General features: G+C 46.5%; 2 protein-coding genes and 1 non-coding gene across 13 annotated transcripts in view; 2 read left to right on the top strand and 1 right to left on the bottom strand.

The window, feature by feature from the left end:
- The window catches only part of LOC100847454 (uncharacterized), a 341,605-nt gene that overhangs the window by 42,827 nt on the left and 279,603 nt on the right, over positions 1 to 19,175 (bottom strand). The window contains exons 8-9 of one of the 2 annotated variants that reach the window (XR_807886.4): positions 13,776 to 13,835; positions 2,799 to 2,886 (exon numbers count right to left, since the gene is read on the bottom strand). Coding sequence is in view for 1 of the 2 variants with exons in the window: in XM_010807410.4 (XP_010805712.1) it covers positions 13,521 to 13,570; positions 13,776 to 13,835 (110 nt within the window). In the remaining variant the exon portion in view is untranslated. Of the gene's footprint in view, positions 1 to 2,798; positions 2,887 to 4,190; positions 13,571 to 13,775; positions 13,836 to 19,175 lie in introns of those variants that run through there. The other variant, XM_010807410.4, reaches the window with a different exon arrangement.
- FGF1 (fibroblast growth factor 1) overlaps positions 1 to 19,175 on the top strand; it is a 107,039-nt gene that overhangs the window by 79,277 nt on the left and 8,587 nt on the right. For 8 of the 10 annotated variants that reach the window (XM_015472279.3, XM_015472275.3, XM_015472276.3 and 5 more), the window contains 2 exons: positions 3,989 to 4,191; positions 17,569 to 17,672. In XM_015472279.3, the coding sequence (XP_015327765.1) occupies positions 4,023 to 4,191; positions 17,569 to 17,672 (273 nt within the window). In that variant the 5' untranslated portion in view covers positions 3,989 to 4,022. Of the gene's footprint in view, positions 1 to 867; positions 960 to 3,988; positions 4,192 to 17,568; positions 17,673 to 19,175 lie in introns of those variants that run through there. The other 2 variants (XM_015472277.3, XM_015472280.3) reach the window with 2 other exon arrangements.
- Positions 9,169 to 9,236, top strand: MIR2460 (microRNA mir-2460). Its single transcript, NR_031217.1, has one exon. It is a non-coding gene; the product is annotated as a microRNA mir-2460 (primary transcript).

Raw genomic sequence — 19,175 nt, 5'->3', positions numbered from 1 at the left:
TTCAACATAACCACTTACCCCTCTCTCCTACAGGTCAGGTCACACTTGTAAACTTTCTAAGTAGTGTTATGAATACTATGCTCATTTAACCCTTCAGACAGCTGAAGGGTTAAATCTGAGGTAGGCAGCAGGGTGGGGATTATTAGAGGAAACATCTTGGAAGAAGTTAATGACTCGCCCAGGCTCCCAGAGACAATTTGAGCTCCCAGAGACAACTGTAGAGCTGTACAGTGTTCCTTACTCTCTCACACTGAAAAGTGACTACTGTATTCCTGGGTAAGAGCATATACTTAACATCCTATTCATGTGTCAGAGCTCAGGTTCTCTTCCAGAGGCTACAGCTAACAAAATATGTCAAACTTAATATGAATGTTCCAATAGGCTTGGTGTTCTCCTCACTTTGGTTGTCACTGGGAAGTCAATAAAATCTCCCCAGGGCCCCAAATCCCAGAGGGCTGGGCCAAGCACATGACAAAAGACCACTGGGCTTGGTCTTTTCTATCTCCCAACATACCCAGAGATAACTCCCTTCCCTGACAGCCAACAAAAAGATTACAGTAACCAGGAGCAGGGCTTATAAATTTCCATTATGCTCTATGCCTGATTTCACATAGTTAATGGATTCATTTATTAGAGCAATTTGTGAAAATCCCCAAGGGTCTGGTAAGGCTGCTGCCTAATGGTTTTATCACATCATATACTTTCTTCATGCCTGTCCCTTTAACACTTACTGGATTGGCAAGGAACTTTGGACCAACCACTACTAAAAATACAAGTAAACTGTAAACAAAACAAAAAGAGGAGGGGCATTTTGTGCCTCTGGAGTTTCATTTTTGAAAAAATATTTCGTTTTTGTATGTTTTACAGCTGATTCATAAATGCCACTGTCACAGTCTACCAAATTCACATTGAACTCAAGGCTTATTTTCAGGCATCAGCATATCATCTTCAGATTTCAGGTATGGATTTGAACTGAAGGGTGATGGGAACAATCTTAAGTCAATGCAGCCACACTGTCACTGCACCTCTTACTGGGTGGAGCAGGCACAGAGCAGAGGCGGGGGCTTGTATAACCCCAGGCCGCAATGCAAACCAGAGGGAAGGGGTGCCTGGCCTCTGGCAGAGGTCCTATCTGGAGAGAGTTGCAGTGATAAAGCCCAGGCTTCATGGCTTAACACACACATGAATGTGAGAGGATAAGTAGAAATCTTGGCCAGAACTGATGCCTCCAACCTTGGCCAGACTTTTGGTGCATATGTTCCCTTCATCCCAATGGGATGGAAGCAACAATGTAAATGAGTAGAGCCAAATTCATATGCAACACTTAGAAACCAACTTAATGGAGACTCCTAATGGGTGCCAGATCTAGAACGGAGACCATCCTCACCACAGCAACTGCTGCATGACCAGGGCTCATGGGGACCTCCCTTTGAGAAAATCCAGGGACAACAAGAAACAAAATTCTGTCTGTCTAAGATGGAGAATACAAATGAGTATAGTGAAATGGCCACCACTAGTATATAGTTATTGTCTCCTGTACCTAATTAAGTACTAGGTGCTTGAAAAGAAGACTAATAGAACAAAAAGTATGGATTATCTCTTAGCTATAATTTAAGGAACAAGGATCTGGTCAGTGTTGTATGCTGATGACAGGTAATGGGTGAAAATGCCCATGTTTGGAAACACTGAATTGCTTTACATCAGAGGGGATTCCAGAATTGTGTGGAATGGGGAAGAGGAGGAAGAGGGACATTGAGAGGTTGGGAAGAAACAGGGATGAGTACAGAGACAGAGGTGGGCACAGACACTCGGAGCCTTGTGGATAGAGAGGGTTTTGGAAAAGAGAGTGAGGTTTTGGGAAGAGAATGCAAAGAGCTGTGCAAGGTGAACTCTGCCATCCGCCCTGTGGAACTGATGTATATGAAATTAATTTTCCATCTGTTATGGTACTATGTGAAAAGGACCAGACAAAGTTTTGCCTTATGTGAAGGAGACATTTGGAGGTGGTCTGACTTTAAAGACAGTTTACATGGTGTATGCAAAACTCTGAGGATCCTTGGAGGGACTTCAAACCATAGCCCGTGTGGCTGCAGATTGGAAGAGATGTACCAGACACATTAAAATGCCCGGAGCAGAGGAACACATGGAGGCTTCTAACATGAACTCTAATTCCAAAGTCACCAGGACAAATCACCCAAATTGCTGTCTTGATTTCTGTTGGAATTACCTTCTATGCAAGCAGCTCCCTGAAGCCACTCCAGGGATAGCCGGATGGCTGGAAGGGGAGTGTGAGGAATGTAGGAGACTGGCTGGCCTTCTGTTAAGTTCACAGGGCTCCTAACGCCTGGTGACATGGGTTCTCCAGGGAATGATAACATGCATGGGGGCAAAAGTGGAGGCTGTTGGTGGGGACAGCCAATACCTGGGTTACAGATGAGTAACAATGAATGATCAGGTCATGGGGGCAGAGGTAGGTGCCAGGCTATGAGTAAAACCCCCCCTTCTGCTAATAATACTGTGCTATCACTGAAGTCACTTAATACTGTCATGGTAATGAAGGGCAGGCTGGGGCTTTCTTTCAACAGACCCCTTTAGAGGCTCACTTACTAGCTGTTGAGACAGGCCATGAGCAGCTATAAGCTTTGGTTTCACTTTATAAAAAGATTGAGGATAATATCAGTGTCTGCCTCAATGACATAAGTTAACTCCTAGCCTATAATATGTTAATGATGATGCTGATGATCACTAGTATTGTAAAGCCACTTGATAATCAATGTGTACAATTGGCATCTACTCACTCTTATAAGATGAAATTCCCATGGTGGTCTTCTGGTCTCTTCTTCACCTTTCTTGTGCAGTCCTTGTAGTGAGCACCGATCCAGTCTTCTACATGGTGGAGCAAGTAGATATTTTAAAATACTGAAGTTTATCGGCCTTGCTTTTTAGTTCGTAGAGAGCCACAGATGCGTTTGTACACTGGTAATACGAACTTGTGTAGAGTGTGTCCACTAATCTATTTGTACACTGATAATATAAATTTGTGTACAGTGGGTCCACTAATGCATTTATACATATGTGCGTTTCTGATAATATAATTTGTGTACAGTGGGTATGCATAGCATTAGAGGGTCATAGAAGGTCATACAATGGTTTCTGTGTCATAAGACTTCTCATTAGGAAGTAATTAGGGTGAAGGTAGTCTTTGTACCAGGGATAGACTACTGTCTTCCCTGTGTGATCTGAGGATGTACAGGAAGCTGTGGACGCAGGCAACAGCCAGCAGAACCTTCAAAATACTCCACCCCATAAAATTTCCTTTGGCACAGTGATGGCCCTTTAAAAACCCCACCTAACACCTCCACGTGCCTACTTCTCCACTTCTGGTTCCGTTCCCACCAGCAAACCCATAATTTTCCTTTACACATTAACTGTTGGCTAGCTCGGAAACACTCCACTCCACCCCACCCCACCCCACCCCTTCCCCCACGGGTCTCGCGTGCCCAGGCTCCCTGGGCTATCTCTGTACACAGGCCTCAGCACCTGGGCAAAACAGTGGGAGGTGGAGGGCACAACCTCGGTGCCGGCCTCTTGGCTTTTGTGGGTTTCAGCCAGACCCTGAGTGTTATTTTAGTGCAACTTCAGTGTTTAATTTGAGGATGTGTGTGGATCAGAAGGAGGGACCAAAACATTATTTTTTTTTCCATCCGCCAAAATGATCAAATTTGATATTCCAAAAAACGCACAGCCTGGTCCAAAGCTGTGTCCAGTTGGTAAGTGGGAAATGACTGAAAATCCCTCCCCTGCTGGGGACCATCCCTCCTTAACCACTGGCCACTGCGCAGGCCCGTTTACTGTGGGCAGCACCTGGGCAGTCTGTGGTTTCCGCCCACCCAGGAGCCGGTGCCCTGAGGCTCTCCTTGCCTTCTTGAAAGTGCACACAGCACCTTCGCTGGAAGAACATCCTACAGTGTTGTTTCATTTCTTACAGCCTTGAAACAGCCACAACCAGCAGCTGCTGAGCCATGGCTGAAGGAGAAACCACGACCTTCACGGCCCTGACTGAGAAGTTTAACCTGCCTCTAGGCAATTACAAGAAGCCCAAGCTCCTCTACTGCAGCAACGGGGGCTACTTCCTGAGAATCCTCCCAGATGGCACAGTGGATGGGACGAAGGACAGGAGCGACCAGCACAGTAAGCACCCATCTCACATTTCTGGTATCTTCCTTACTCAGGGACAGGAGAAGGGAGAATAGGGAGAATAGCTAAGGGCTGTACCCCCTTCTCCAAGGTTCTCTTCAGACATGACACACTCAGACGCAGAGGTAACAAGGTACAGAGGGTCTGGGTGTGGAGAAGGGGGAGTTGTGAGGGCAACAGCCTGCCTAAAGGAGTCTGATTTCAAGAGTTTAAGAGGACTTCTCTGTTGACCTAACATATCTGCTGTGAGATCAGACAGGCTGCCAATGTTCAACTGTTCCAGATTCCTGTAAGCAGCGAGAGGCCTGGTCCCCAGGGCCAGTCAGGGCCCTTCTCACTCCATGACGGGAAGGGCCACACGGGGCAGGGGCAATAAACTCCCAACAGACAAGGGCTCAATTTCAAGTTAACCGATTCTCCAGGTTGTATTTCCACTGGGCTTGATTTGTGAAATCCTAGTTCACAATCGTAGTCTTACACATCATTAATTATGCTGCTCTTGCTCTGCGTATCATGCAGACGTGGCTGCGGTAACTGCGAGGGGTAAAGTCATTCTCCAGACCTTATAGAAACAGGAGAGTAGGAGCGATTTGAGCCAAAGGCTGACTATCTCTTCTGGGCTTTCCTGCCAGCGCTGCTCTCAGATGGTGTTGATAAATGGCGGTATGACTTTTGAGAAAAGACTCTCCTTGACTATCTAAGAACAAAAATCTCTCCCTTCTGCTTTAGTATTTCTGGCAGTGGTGTGTATGTTTGATATGAGGTGTCTGGGTTCTACTGTGATGTCACTGGGGATTCCCTGAGCCCCACCAAATCATTAGATGTTGGAGTGGAGCCAAAAGTCAGATCTGGTCCCTGTTCAGAGGGTCTGAGGGGTCAAATGTGTCATGAACCAAGGGAAGGAAAGTATGGATGAAATCAGGAGACACAGAATAGCACAGGTAGAATTTAAGGTTGTGCAGGATGGCTTTAAAATGAGATATGGAACACTGCTTTGATGTGATGGTAGTCTTTATTATTGATTTGATTTACACCAAAGGTTAAGGCTGCCCAGGTGGTACTTGCGGTAAAGAACTCACCTGAAAATGCAGGAGACTCAAGAGACATGGGTTTGATCCCTGGCTTGGAAAGATCCCCTGGAGGAGGGCATGGCAACCCCTCTAGTATTCTTGCCTGGAAAATCCCATGGACAGAGGAGCCTGGCAGGCTATGGCCCATAGGGTCGCAAAGAGCTGGACACAACTGCGGCAACTTAGCATGTCTGCACACACACCAAAGGTTGCAGGCGCTAAGCACAAACGGTCACCCCAGTGGTGCTCACTCTCCATCCACAGAAGCACAGATGATGGGGGCGGGAGCTAGCATTTACCAACCAGGTGGCACTGTCCCTTCCCTCTCACCCACCAAGCAGACCCTTGCAATGAGAAGCAGGAAGTTTGGGGCTGACTGCTGCAGGGTCAGCTTAGTTTTAATGGCTTGTCTTCAGATGGACTTCTGAATGCCTATAATTGATGAAAAATACGTGCCAGAGTATAGCAAAAAAAAGACTACTGAGTATGTCAAACATATACACGAGCAATGTTCACTGCAAATAAATGGACTTAGACTTCAATCTGTTGTGTTGTATCAGGCAAGCTACACATTTTGTGTGATCTGCCTCATATAACACAAACGGAACAAGCTGTCATTTCTAGAAGGTTTTAAACATTTCTATTAAGTCTTATCGTTGGAGAAGGAAATGGCAACCCACTCCAGTGCTCTTGCCTGAATCCCAGGGACGGGGGAGCCTTGTGGGCTGCTGTCTATGGGGTTGCATAGAGTCGGACACGACTGAGGCGACTTAGCAGCAGCAGCAGCAGTCAGTCTTATCAGTTTTTTGAATCAACGAGAATGTTCTCTGGTCTTCCGCATCCCAGAGGAAAAGACAACCTTAGTGATGTGTTCTATGGGGTTAAGCTGGCTCTTCTGTGAAACCTTAAATTCTGGGGTCACAGGAGGCTACAATTACAATTCCAAGTACTAGAATTTCTGTACAAAGGGCATGTGACTTCACTGTTAACATTATAGTCTGCACTCTGGGTACAGAATGTGGGACAACTTCTGCATAGTGCTGCAAATTCAGCTGCCTGCCCTGAGATGTCAGAAGCCCTGGAGGGCAGCATACAGTAGCACAGGAGCGTGTGTGAGGAGGTCGACACAAGAGTGATGGTGGATTAATTACTTCCCAAGTGAACTCAGGCTAGTTATGTAACTGTTCCGGCCTTACTTTTCTCAACTGTAAAAGAAGAGCAATATTACTTGCCTCCCAAGTTTCTTGGGCGGATTACGTGAGACAATGTAGTGAGAATTCTCGGCACAGTCTCTTGCCCGAGAGTAACAGTTCCCCATAGGTCGGTTCATGCTGCCACTGTCGTCCCCACTGTCGCCATCACTACCACCGCCAACATTTCCAGGCACTCAGCACAGCACATGGACACTGTGTAGCACTTAAGGGCCCTCCCTAGGCCCTTCTCTTCAGGAACACTGCCCCCCAGGAAGCCGAGGGTTCGGATTCAGGTTTGGATTCAAGGCCTCTCTGGCAACATTCAGAGTTGCTGTGTTGGCCTATTTACTTAGTCTACAACTAAGAACAAGGGCCAAGGAGGACAGAAAGCAAAGCAGGCTGAGTAGGCCAAAATCCATGCCCTACCTGTCAGTGCCAGGACACCCAGGTAATCCATGTACCCCCTGCAGTCAGGAGGCCTAGATTTAGAGTCAGAAACCTTGAGGTCATATTCCTGTGCTGCCGCTTTCTAACTGGATCAGCACACGACCATTATCATTCTCTCCATTTGGCATAAAGTGCTCTGCAAAAGGAGGTAAGTCTCCCAGCCCCCAGACCCTTCCCACCATCTTCTCCTCTACAAAAATGTGAAACTCTCCAGTGTTCCCAGTTATCTCAACTAGTGGGGAAATACTGAGGCTCAGTTTCCTCACCTGTGCAATGGGAAAACAACACTGCCTTGTGTGTCTGACAAAGCTGAAAACTCATGAGACCCTGTAGCCAAAAGGACTGACTCCTTGCCATGGATGCACCCACTAAATGTGGCTCTGTCGCCCTCTTCTGCCCAGTGGTGGTACTGCCACAATCTTTCTGAATTTTAAGGTTCTTCAGAAACAATTAACCTGGGCAAGCACGGAGTGGATGATCCCTGGGTGGTTAGCACAGTGGTTTGTCTTCCTTGATCATTAGTTTGAGCATGACTAGAGAGCATGAAGATATGTGGATAACCACACTCTAAAACTTCCTCCAGGGAGAGTATTTCTAAAAGCCAATCAAATATTTAAATAAATCTACATAAACCATGCAAAATGGAACTATACGCCTTCCAGTACTATAAAGCAAAACAAACAAACAAACAAACAAACAAAAAAAAAAAACAGCTTTCCTTTCACAGCTTCTCTTTGTCCCCAACCAGTTGATCTACCCTGGACAAAACTGAGAAGTCTGCAAAATGTATTCCCTTCCTACCTCCAGGAGAGTAAGTTTCCCAGAACCTAACGCAAGGTCTTTCTTGGAGTGGGATAAACCCAGGATGGATGGATGTGCATGGACCACTGTCCGGTAGACCTGAGTCAGAGGTCTCCACAGGTGGGAATTCCTGGCCTACAGAGAAGATGTTTTTGGTTTATCCCTTTACAATGGCTCAAATCACAGCTGTAGGCAGTTAGCAATGCAGACTATGGACATCTGTTACTTTGCCACACTAGGAAGGCCAGGCAGGACCAGAGAGGACTGCAAGAAGGGGCGCTGGGGGCAGATTGTGAGATTTTTGTTGACTCCTAGGGTGTGGCTTGGGGGGCTGGTAAGTGGCCGCATCACCAGGAGAGGGAAGCTCCTGGAGGAGGAACAGGGGCAGGGAATGAGGACCAGCTCCACCTCAGACATGTACTGTTTGAGGAGCGCCTTGTGTATCGAGGCAGCCCTCCTAGGGGTCACACTGCACATTTCCTTGTGCAATTATCTAATGGTCTCCTGCCTCACTGGGCTCCCTGATGATGGGACTTCGTCTCTTTCAGCTCAACACTGCAATCTGTGTGTCAAGCACATGGCTGGGCAGTCAGGATCATGGCCAATAAATATTAATTTGATGAGTGAATGAACTGTGTTGGAAGCAAATAAATTCAAATTCAATAATATATTCCATAAATATCTATCAAGCACCTAATATATGCCATGCATTGCACTAGACTATTTAATATCCTCTTAGCCACGGTCCTGATGAGGTTATTAATTATCATTCATAATGAACTGCCCTGTGAACTAACTCTGTGAACACTGCGCTCTGGCAACAGCCAGTAATTGGGAAACTTGGCACCGACCCACAGCTGCATCTTCCAAAACTAAGGCTCTCTTATAGCACACTTGGAGAAGGCAATGGCACCCCACTCCAGTACTCTTGCCTGGAAAATCCCATGGATGGGGGAGCCTGGTGGGCTGCCGTCTATGGGGTCGCACAGAGTCAGACACGACCAAAGCGACTTAGCAGCAGCAGCAGCTTATAGTACACTTCCACCCCTGACACCAACACCACAGCCGTGGTTTCACACCACACACTAATTAAATGAACATACTGGATTCACACAGCCCATCTTCGGGCCCAGTAGATGCAGGACACATCACTGCGGTTTACTGGCTCCCTGTCAGCTTCCCTGTAGGGAACTTACTTTTCCTCCACATGCCTCAGTTTAAAAACAAGGATGGCAACAGTACCCAGCCTCATAGGAAAGTTGGAATTTTAAGTATGACAGTTTGTGAATGTCTTTAACAGCCTGCCAGGCACATGATAAGTGCCTGGAACATGGTGTTTATCAGCAGCAGCATCCTGAGGCTTGCTGGGCCTTCCTCGTCTCACCATCTGATCTTTGGAGTGTGCTGAGTTAAACCAATGCTACACCAGCTCCCTGCATCTCAGCATCTCAGGACTGTCCGGGCTTGGAGCTCTTGAGGCCTGGCATGTGGTTACCTTGTACCCAGGCACCAGCAGCTCTGCAAGCCCTGCCCTGTCTCGCCTCTCTGCACAGCAAGCTGTCTTGGGCAAAGCAAGAAGGAGCTCCGTGCCTGACTCCGCTCCTTTTGAGGGAGTTCACTCTCTGTCTAAGGGGGCCATAACCTATTTCTGGAGCAGTAACTGGAGGATAGGAAAAAGCTCACAAGCATCCCAAACATGCAGCCCCCTCCCGTGGCACGCACCCCTCACCTCCCCAAGCACGTACGAGGCTTCATGGGGAGCAGGATTACCGGCACCACTCACCACACAAATGGAAATGTTCCTGAGCAAAGTGTGTGCCAATCAAATATTTATAAATCAAACCACATCCTAAAGGCACTAGAGGAGTTCACTGGTCCCCAGAACCCTGCTTTGCAGCCCTTTAGAAAGGGTTCCTTCCCTTTAGTGAATCCCTCCTGCCCGCAGTTCTGGGGGCGATCCAGATTCCCCATCCTGCTGTGGCTCACCACCTGACGGCGAACCCACTGTGCTCCCCACTGCATTGGTGTGCTCTTCAAGTGACCACAGTGGGCAGAGCCAGGCATCAGAGAGAGTGACTGGTCTTCAGACAGGCACACTCTCCCTGGTGGCACGCCCTGCCGAAGGCCTCCTACCCTCTCCTCCCTACCAGCTCTTTATCTGCTTACACAAGAGGGATTTTTCCAGATAGACTATTTTTTTGTTTAAATATCACACAGTCCATGGACTGTATCAAAATTTTCCAGGCACCTTTTTCAGACCCTAGAGGAGAAGCAAACACCTTTACACATTCTAAGAAAAGTCTTTTTCATACACACACACACACACACACACACACACACACACACGTATCCAAACCACTGTAACTTTTTTCCCCCACAAACTCCATTTTATTTCTTCTCCGTCTTTCTCTAATGTTTTACGGTGCCCGGCTTGTGGCTACATTTTAAGTATAAATGCCACTGACATAAAACAACCTCACCAAGTTCTGAATGAGGCTGACCTCATTTTGGGTAAACAAGGCAAAGGACGGGAAGTCTCCAACCCAGAATAAACCAGGCACGTAATCTCTCTGGGCCTCTATCTGGAGAGCAGAGGTGGAAAGCAGGCTTAAAGGCCATGGAGGAATGTGCTGCAGAAGCAGGACCTCCCTCCGCAGCATTCATCCTGCTGAACGCAGCAGCTGTAGTCTTACCTTTCAAAATTCCTAGGGAAGGACAGGAAGAGAATAGCATGGTGCCCCAAAGCTCATGTCTCTTGGCACTGGCAGGTTCTAACTCCTGTTCCTTCTTTCTATCCTTGGAATGTAAGGGATCATGTGTCTTACTGACTAAACTACTATGAAGAGCTAACGGAAGGCTCTGAGGCACAGAAGAGAAAACCAGAGATACCAGCTTATAATTCCTCAGGAAAAGAAGGAAGATCTCTAGACAGGGACCAGCATACCCACTCAGATTCCTGGCATCCCCCTTTCCTGCTGCTGCTGCTGCTAAGTCGCTTCAGTCGTGTCCAACTCTGTGCGACCCCATAGATGGCAGCCCACCAGGCTCCTCTGTCCCTGGATTCTCCAGGCAAGAACACTGGAGTGGGTTGCCATTTCCTTCTCCAATGCTGACTGACTCTTCGTGACCCCATTGCCTTCTCCTCCCCCTTACCTAGGTTCCCCTAAGCAAAGACCCCTGAAGGGTCCAAAGGATGAGACAGGAGCATGGGTTGCAAAGGTCATCCTGTATATTTCAGTTATTTGACATTTACTTTTGATAAATTGGCCATTCCCAAACCAGCACACCTTAATGCATTCCTGGGCAAGGAGCAGGACTGGATTCTACCGGGGACACTATGGTTACTAGTCCATCAGGCGAGTGCTTCCAGTCGTTCTGTAGCACATTTTTAAAGTGCTTTGTAAGTTTCAATTTTTCTAAGAAACTTGTAACCATCACTAGAGTACCTTTTTTAAAAATTGCTTTTCATTTCTTCTGCTAAGTCAAAAGTCACTGTCCATATTTCAGAGATGGGGAACAGTAACTCCCCAGAGGGCTGAGTGATTTGCCTTGTTTTTCAAAAAGTACTTGCCCCTTCATCCTTGGGATGCTACAGAGCCACTGACCACCCAGCTCATAGAGAGCAAGTCCTAAATTCCCCATATGGGAGAGAGGAGGCGCTCCCTCCACCCCTGTGTCCTGGGTGCTAACCTGCTGGAAGGTGCTGGAAGAAGACACTGAACAGAGCAGGTGTGACCTGAGTGGCCCTTCACCAGCTTTCCTGGTTCCCTGTCTGCCCTTAAATTGTTGTTCAGTCACTAAGTTGTGACCCCACAGACTGCAGCACATCAGGCTTCCGTGTCCTTCACCATCTCCCGGACTTTGCTCAAACTCATGTCCATTGAGTTGGTGATGCCATCCAACCATCTCATCCTCTGCTGCCCCCCTCTCCTCCTGCCCTCAATCAGGGTCTTTTCCAGTGGGTCGGAAAGGTGTGTCTGCCCTCAAGATGACACATCTTTTGCAGATCCCTGCATTCAGGTCTAGATGGTCCCCGAGGTCAAGTCTGTGTTGGGTCACAGAGCACCAGCAGCAAGAAACTGAGTGTCTGCCCACCAACTACAAACCAGGCTTTTCACATCAACTACCCAGCCTCACCCAGAACACTACAAAACCATCGGCAGCCCCATTACCCGAAGTTAACCACTGTTACCAACTTGCTGGCTGTTCTTGCCTCAGTATTGTCTTTTGAAAGGAACGAAGAGTTAGGATGAAAGGCAATTTCCCTCCACTCCCCTCCCCAGTCTCAGTCATTTTCATCCTCCCCAGAGCAGCCACTGCTATGAATTTGGACTGAATCAAGTGCACATTTTTATCTTTTACTCCCTATCTATTCATAAGCTATGTGCATTGGTTTGTTTTGTTTACAAAATTTTCATCAAGGATTTACCATAAATACTCTTTTGCAGTTTGCTTTTTTCCCGCACTGTACATTATTTTCTGCTTTTGAGAGAGAAAACAATTATAGAGAGAGGGAAAAAAGAGGGTTTTGGTTGTTGCACTTTTGTTTGCTTTTAGCTCGAAAACAAGTGGAGTTTTTGCTATTGTACTGCTTGATTACTCTGGGTCATCTGACCCTCAATAGGTGTAAGCCCCTGAAGGCGGAGACCTTGCCCACACTGAGCGGAGCACCCAGCAAGTAATGCCCGGAACATGCATACATGCTGACTCGTGGCTTCCCCTGAGGCCCCTGCTCCCTCCAAGAGGGAAGGGCTGCTGCTTCCGCCAAGGCTGTTGGCCAGTCCCTCCCTCTCTTTGTAAGCCCCCCTCTCCCACTTGCTCTCCTTCCCTCCCACCCCTCAGCAGCAGCTGCAGGAGGATGTAGGTTTGGAAAACTGGAATGAAGTCACACTAGGCAGTTGGACACCTAGTCAGCTACGCGAGCAACGCGCTGGGTGTTACTCCTTCCTGCCAGCTCTGCTTGTAGAAGGATATATGTTTAAGCAACTTAGCCAGAAAGAAATCCAGTGAAAATGAGCTATGAAACTTGGACATCCTGGAGAAATAATATTTACAGAGGAAACTCTTGAGACAAACTCTCACCAGTGCAACAACTTGGTGCTGGGGCTCAGGGCCGAGGTCTGAGTCGTGCGCCAGGCAGCTCTGTCTCATGTTTACCTCCGTGGGGCGTTAACATGGCCAAGACGGGGCTCCTCAGACGGCAAAGTCAACTCTGCCTACCCCCACAGCGAGACAAACGGGCAGTATTTAAGGCGCAGAACAGGAATGGACTAGAAAATAAAATAGCTACAGAAAATGTCTTCCTAGGTGATCACGATGTGCTGGTGTAGGTTCGTCATTTATAACAACTGTACCTCGCTGGTGGGGGGTGACAATAATGGGGAGACTGTGCCATGCAGGGGAGGGGCACATGGTAAATTTCATACTTTCCCCATATTTTTGCTGTGAACCTAAAACTGCTCTACAAAAGGAAGTCTGTTAAAAAAACATTTTTCTTGATTACCCAAAAGGACTTGCCCTTTAGGGGTTTCTGTTGTAGCTATAATGTGACTGACTTATAATAATGTGACCTACTTATATAGGTGTGCGTGCTAAGTCACTTCAGTCGTGTTTGACTCTTTGTGATCCCATGGACTGTAGCCTGCCAGGCTCCTCTGTCCATGGGATTTTCCAGGCAAGGATACTGGAGTGGGTAGCCATTTCCTTCTCCAAGGGATCTTTCCCACCCAGGGATCAAACCCAAGTCTCCCACATTGAAGGCAGATTCTTTACCATCTGAGCCAAAAGTCCCAGGTAGCTAACATCATCATGGCTACAAAACGGGGTTCTGGATGGCCATCCGACATCTTGTGCAAGTCAGACCTTGAACATAAGGGGGACCAAGGAGGGAAGTGAATATGGCTTGATTTGGACCAATCTTTCTGGTAACTGTTCAAGGTATTGTATGAAATAGAGGAAAAAGCAGGATATTTAAAATAGTTAGGCCTGGATTCTGGCCATGGTTTTGTCTATGATTCTAAGTACAATGTCTGGTAAAGGTGCTCTTACCAAGCTTCAGTTTCCTCACCTGTAGGACACAGCCAGTGCCACCTTCCTCCAGGGATGCTGTGAGAAGTGATGATGTCACCTAAACACAATCAAAATGATAGCAATTTTACTGGACACTTCTAGGTGTCAGATCACTAAACCTCACAACTCTATGGAGCAGACACTATCATTACAGATAAGGAAACAGAGGTAAATACCATACCCAATCAGTACACAGCTAATACACAGCCAAGCCAGAATTTAAATTCATGCAGTTTGCTTCTTGAGTCCAAACTCTTCAGTTTTACACTATTTATACCAAGATAGAAACTAGCAAGATGCCTGGCACATTGTAGATGATCAGTAAACAATTATTCCCTTCCTTTGGTCTCTCTGGAGAAGGCGATGGCACCCCACTCCAGTACTCTTGCCTGGAAAATCCCATGGACGGAGGAGCCTGGTAGGCTGCAGTCCATGGGATCGCTAAGAGTCAGACATGACTGAGCGACTTCACTTTCCCTTTTCACTTTCATGCATCGGAGAAGGAAATGGCAACCCACTCCAGTGCTCTTGCCTGGAGAATCCCAGGGACGGGGGAGCCTGGTGGGCTGCCGTCTATGGGGTCGCACAGAGTCGGACACGACTGATGTGACTTAGCAGCAGTAGCAGTTTGGTCTCTCTTAAATATACAGGATTATGCCGAGAAACTGATAGAAAACACATGTGAAATTCTCTGCAAATCAGAGGTCAATGAAAATACTGAGCATTGAAAAAAATTTTTTATTGAGATACATTCACATACCTTACAATTCACCCATTTAAAGTATGCCATTCAGTGGTTTTCTTAGAGATTTGTGCAACCATCTCTACAGTCAGCCTTCATCACCCTAAAAGAAACCCTATACCTCTTAACCATAGTTTCCCCTTCTCTCTCCAACCCCTTCCTCAGCCCCTGGCTACCACTAATCTACTTCCTGTCTCTATGGGTTTTGCCTATTCTGGACATTTATTTGAAATGGAATCAAACAATGTGTGGTCCTTTGTGAGTAAGCTTCTTCACTTAACATGCTTTCAAGGTTCAACCATGTTGTAGCACGCACCAGTACTTTATTCCTTTTTATGGTTAAATAATATTCTGTTGTATATAGCACGATTACTAAATTTATTTACACGCTTTTGAGACTGCTAGTGCTGGAAAAAACCTCTAGAAATTGAATCTAAATCATTCCAATTTTACTAACAAGGAGACTGTGGCCTGAAAGTTAAACAACCCAGCCAAGGTCCTGCTCATAAGTGGCAAAGCCCAGCCTTGAACCTTACAACTCACAACTCAGTCGCATCTTACTTCACTCCACAAAGCACTATTGGAAACACAATTCAAAATGTACAGCTTACTAATGATGGGCCAACAGAATCATCTCTGCAAAGATTAGCCTAACATTGTCCACTCAACAAATACACACTGGCTCTCCCCAGGGTGTAGAGCACTCTGGGAGGCACTGGAGACTGAAGGGGAAACAGGACAGATAAAATTCCTGCCCTTTCTTCCAAGTGTACACTCCCCTGGGGAGGCAGAAATAAATGAGTGAAGCCCTAAACAACAAAAATAAGTGCACACTAAGTGCCATGAAGGAAACAAACCAGGAAGGAGGAAGACAAAGATGCAGGGACTAGGGTGCCAGGGCTCCTGCGGTGGGAGTGAAAGGACTTGCTGTGCAGAGTGTGGTGGGGTACTTGTGGGGGGAAGGCCTCTCTGAGGAAAGGCTTTGGGGCTGAGGCCAGGAGGAAAAGGACCATCTTTGTGACTATTAGGAGAGAGGAAATACCAGACAGAGGGAGAGCCTGTGCAAAGATCCTGTGGCAGAAAAGAGACTGGTGTGGGAAAGGAGTGGCGTGGCTGGAGCAGTGACTCAGTGAGCGAGTGGTGGGACCCGAGGTTGGAGAGAGGAGGCCTCTGGCCTGTGCTCTCATAACTGCCTCTCAGAGCTAAGCAGTCAGGAGGCCTGGTGGCAAAGGAGATTGTGCTTTCTCACTTTCTTCTTATGAGTTAAATAAACTGCTCACCAGAGGAAGTGAGTGGAGGTCCTGAGTCTCTGCAGCAAAGACTTTCAAGGACAAGAGAACTGAGTCTTCAATAAGGGTGATGTAACTACGTATCACCCTTGGGATGAATCAGAAGATAAGGAAAGAGAGGGAAATGAGAAGATACAGACATACTAATAAGGAAGTGGTAAAATGATTACCGCACATCCACGTAAGAGGACACAATTCAATTGGCAAAGATGGAGGGTAACTCCTTCACTGCTTCGGTGGAAAGATTTCCAGTCAGTTTTAACTGAAAAACACAGGTACAGGACTGTAGGGTATCTCACCATTTGTGTAGGAAAAAAACAAAAAGACAGGAGGGATAAAGTCTATTTCTCATACATAAAATCTCTCTAGAAGAACACACTCAAAATATACCTAGGAGGAGTTTACTTGTTTGTCTCTGTCTACCCAGGAGAATGTATCCCAGAGGAAGGGCAAGGATCCTTGTCTGTCTTGACCCCCATCAATTGGGAGCGAGAGGTTGGAAGGGGCAGAAGGAAGACATTCACCATCTCCTCTTCTGTGTTTCCAAGTATGAAACATGGGAATACATTTCTGATTCTAAGAAATTAAATAAAAAATGAAAACAAGGAAAAGCAATGAGGGGCCTAGGGGTTCAACCTGAAGGCCTGTGCTCCTTCTAGCATCCCCTGTACCTCGGCCTCTGACAAAGCTGACTCCCAAAGAACTACTGGATGCTCAGTTGGTCCCCAGTCCAGATTTCACTCCTAATCATAACAATGGTTAGGACCAATGAAATTGTCCCGAAGTGGGCAAGGCACCATGGGAGTATCAGTCAGTGTAACTGGAGAGGGGGTAACTCGGAGCATCTCAGTCTTTACCCTTAACCTCAGTGTTTCCCAACCTTGGCACTACTGACTTTTGGGGCTGAATAATTCCTTGCTGTGAAGGGGTTCCCTGGGCACTGTGGGATGTTAAGCAGTATGCCGGGCTTCTACTTGCTGGATGAGGGTAGCACTATCCCACCCTAGCTGGGACAACCCAAAGAGTCTACATACATGGCTACCTGTCCCCTGCAGAACAAAATCATCCCCAGGTGAGAACCACTACTCCCATCCCAGGTACCTTTTTCATTCTCCCTGTCAGAGGTCAGGATTTCCCCTCTACCAGTACCCGAGTGGGGTTGCCACAGAGGCAGGGGCTTGACTGAACTTCATCGTGGGTGAGCTTCTTGAGTTTCATACGTGCCAAGCAATCTAACTTCCTGGGAACCTCTTCCATCTGGGAAAATAACACTATTAGATTTTGAAAAATAACAATCTGTCCATGAAAAGCACCCATGAAAGGAAGGCCCAGGCCATAAAAAGCACTCCTGCCAAAGCAGGTTGAGAGCTGAAGCTGAACAGCCTCAGGCTGGCCAGCTGCCGACTCTGTGGTACCCCAAGATCACTTGCTGGGATGCTGGATCCAGGGAAGTGAATGAGCTTCCTCCCCTGACCCTGCCCTGTGAAGTGCATGTGGGGTCACAAACGAGGCAGAGACGGGTGGGCGAGCCTGCCACCACCTCTCCTTCCCTCGAGAACATGACTCCCAACAGACGGCTTTCTTTGGAGGGCAAAGAAAAAGGAACTGTATTTCTATGTTTTGATTAATATGAGGCTCATCCTTGAGGGCTCTGTGAGATGAATGAGCAGAATTTTCCATGGCTAACTGTCCTGGCTGCCAGACTCTATCGGCAAAGGCTTAGTGTTTATTTACTTTTGCTCGTGTTATTTTTATTTCAGTTCAGCTGCAGCTCTGTGCGGAAAGCATAGGGGAGGTGTATATTAAGAGTACGGAGACTGGCCAGTTCTTGGCCATGGACACCGACGGGCTTTTGTACGGCTCAGTAAGTATGAGGCTGACATGCTTCCAGACTCAGCCAAGGTTTGAGGTTTCCAGAAATCTTGTTACATGGAGTGATGCAAACTATAAAGCATCAATTAGTCTCTGTTTGTTATTTTTTCCAGCAGGATTCCCACCCTCCACACTGCCTTATTTTAGGCACAAACATAAGAGTTTCTTGCGGTATTCTCTCAAAATACTCCAACATATTATCACATAGACAAAGAGAAAACATTGATTGAAATTTTAGTAACTCATCCAGTCACTTGCTCCAGAATACCCAATCCCACTTCATTCATTCGTTCATTCATTCCAAAAATGCTTCCTGAGCATGTGCCATGGGTTATATAGGTATGTCTCTTATGCTTTTTATAAAAACTGCAGAGCCCAGACTCTCGCAGTTGATACGTCATACATAAAACTTTTAAAACAGTCCTTTTATTCTGGAAGGGTCACCTAAAAGGATAAAAAGTTTAATAAGTTAATTCAACAAACAGGGGTGGGGGGCAGGGGTGGGAGTGGGGAGGGTAATGAATAGACACATCCCTGCCCTGGAGAAGCACAGTCTAAGAGCTTATTCAGTGGCTAAGATCCTGCTCCTTCCCTCTTTTACTTAAGGCTTTACACATGTCTGACTCAGTACATACTGATCTTTCTGAGAAAGGAAGGAAACAGGGGCAATTTGATTTTGTCCCTATTCATCTCTCTGGTAAACGATTTAAATTGAGAGAGCTAAAGCCAATGGTTGCACGTTTTGGAATTATTTCCGGATTTCAATAATCCCTTCTCTGTAGCCTAACAACTGAACATTAAGGCTTCACCAAACCCCCTTCTTCCCTTTTATGAAGACATCTACCAAAAGGCAGCCAGCATGGGAATTTCAGTCCCGGGCTCCCTTTAACTTAAATCAAATTGCCAAGTGACAATTCAAACTTTTTCTTGAAGCTGGAATTTCAGCTAGGGCTAGGGATTTGAACACAGTTCATCTTTTTCATGCTGCCCACTAGGGCTCAGCAGATGAGACCATCGGAGGAACAGCTGACTCCTGTAGGCTGTTTGCTTAAATACAGATTGATTTGGACAACTTGAAAGGGTTTGGAGCTAGGCCGTGACTGAAAGTGAGAGTAGATTTTTTTTTTTAAGGCAGATCTTCCAATTTGTAATGAAATCAATAGACCAATCCATCAATCAGTCTCAGACTCATAACTTAATCTCATATCTCTGCCAGTTTGGCAAGTTACTCACCTACTCTGAGCTGTATCTCAAGCAAAGACAGTGATGAACAGTTATTACCGCATACTTACATAGGTCAGGAGAGTCAGAAAGACAACACACAGAATCCATACACATGGAGCAATGACAGCTATAAGGCAACTGCTTTACAAATTCCTTACCTTCATTATCATATGTTACAGTTTTATGGCTTTTCTTTCTTTAAGTCAATCCTGATGTTTATTATAGCCTTCTCTTACTTGTATAAAACTTTGATGGAGAATACCCCTAAATC

The sequence above is a fragment of the Bos taurus genome, chromosome 7 (genome assembly GCF_002263795.3).
Source record: "Bos taurus isolate L1 Dominette 01449 registration number 42190680 breed Hereford chromosome 7, ARS-UCD2.0, whole genome shotgun sequence".
NCBI lineage: Eukaryota > Metazoa > Chordata > Mammalia > Artiodactyla > Bovidae > Bos > Bos taurus.
The sequence above is the reverse complement of the archived record's forward strand: the minus strand, read 5'-3'. Positions and strand labels throughout refer to the sequence as shown.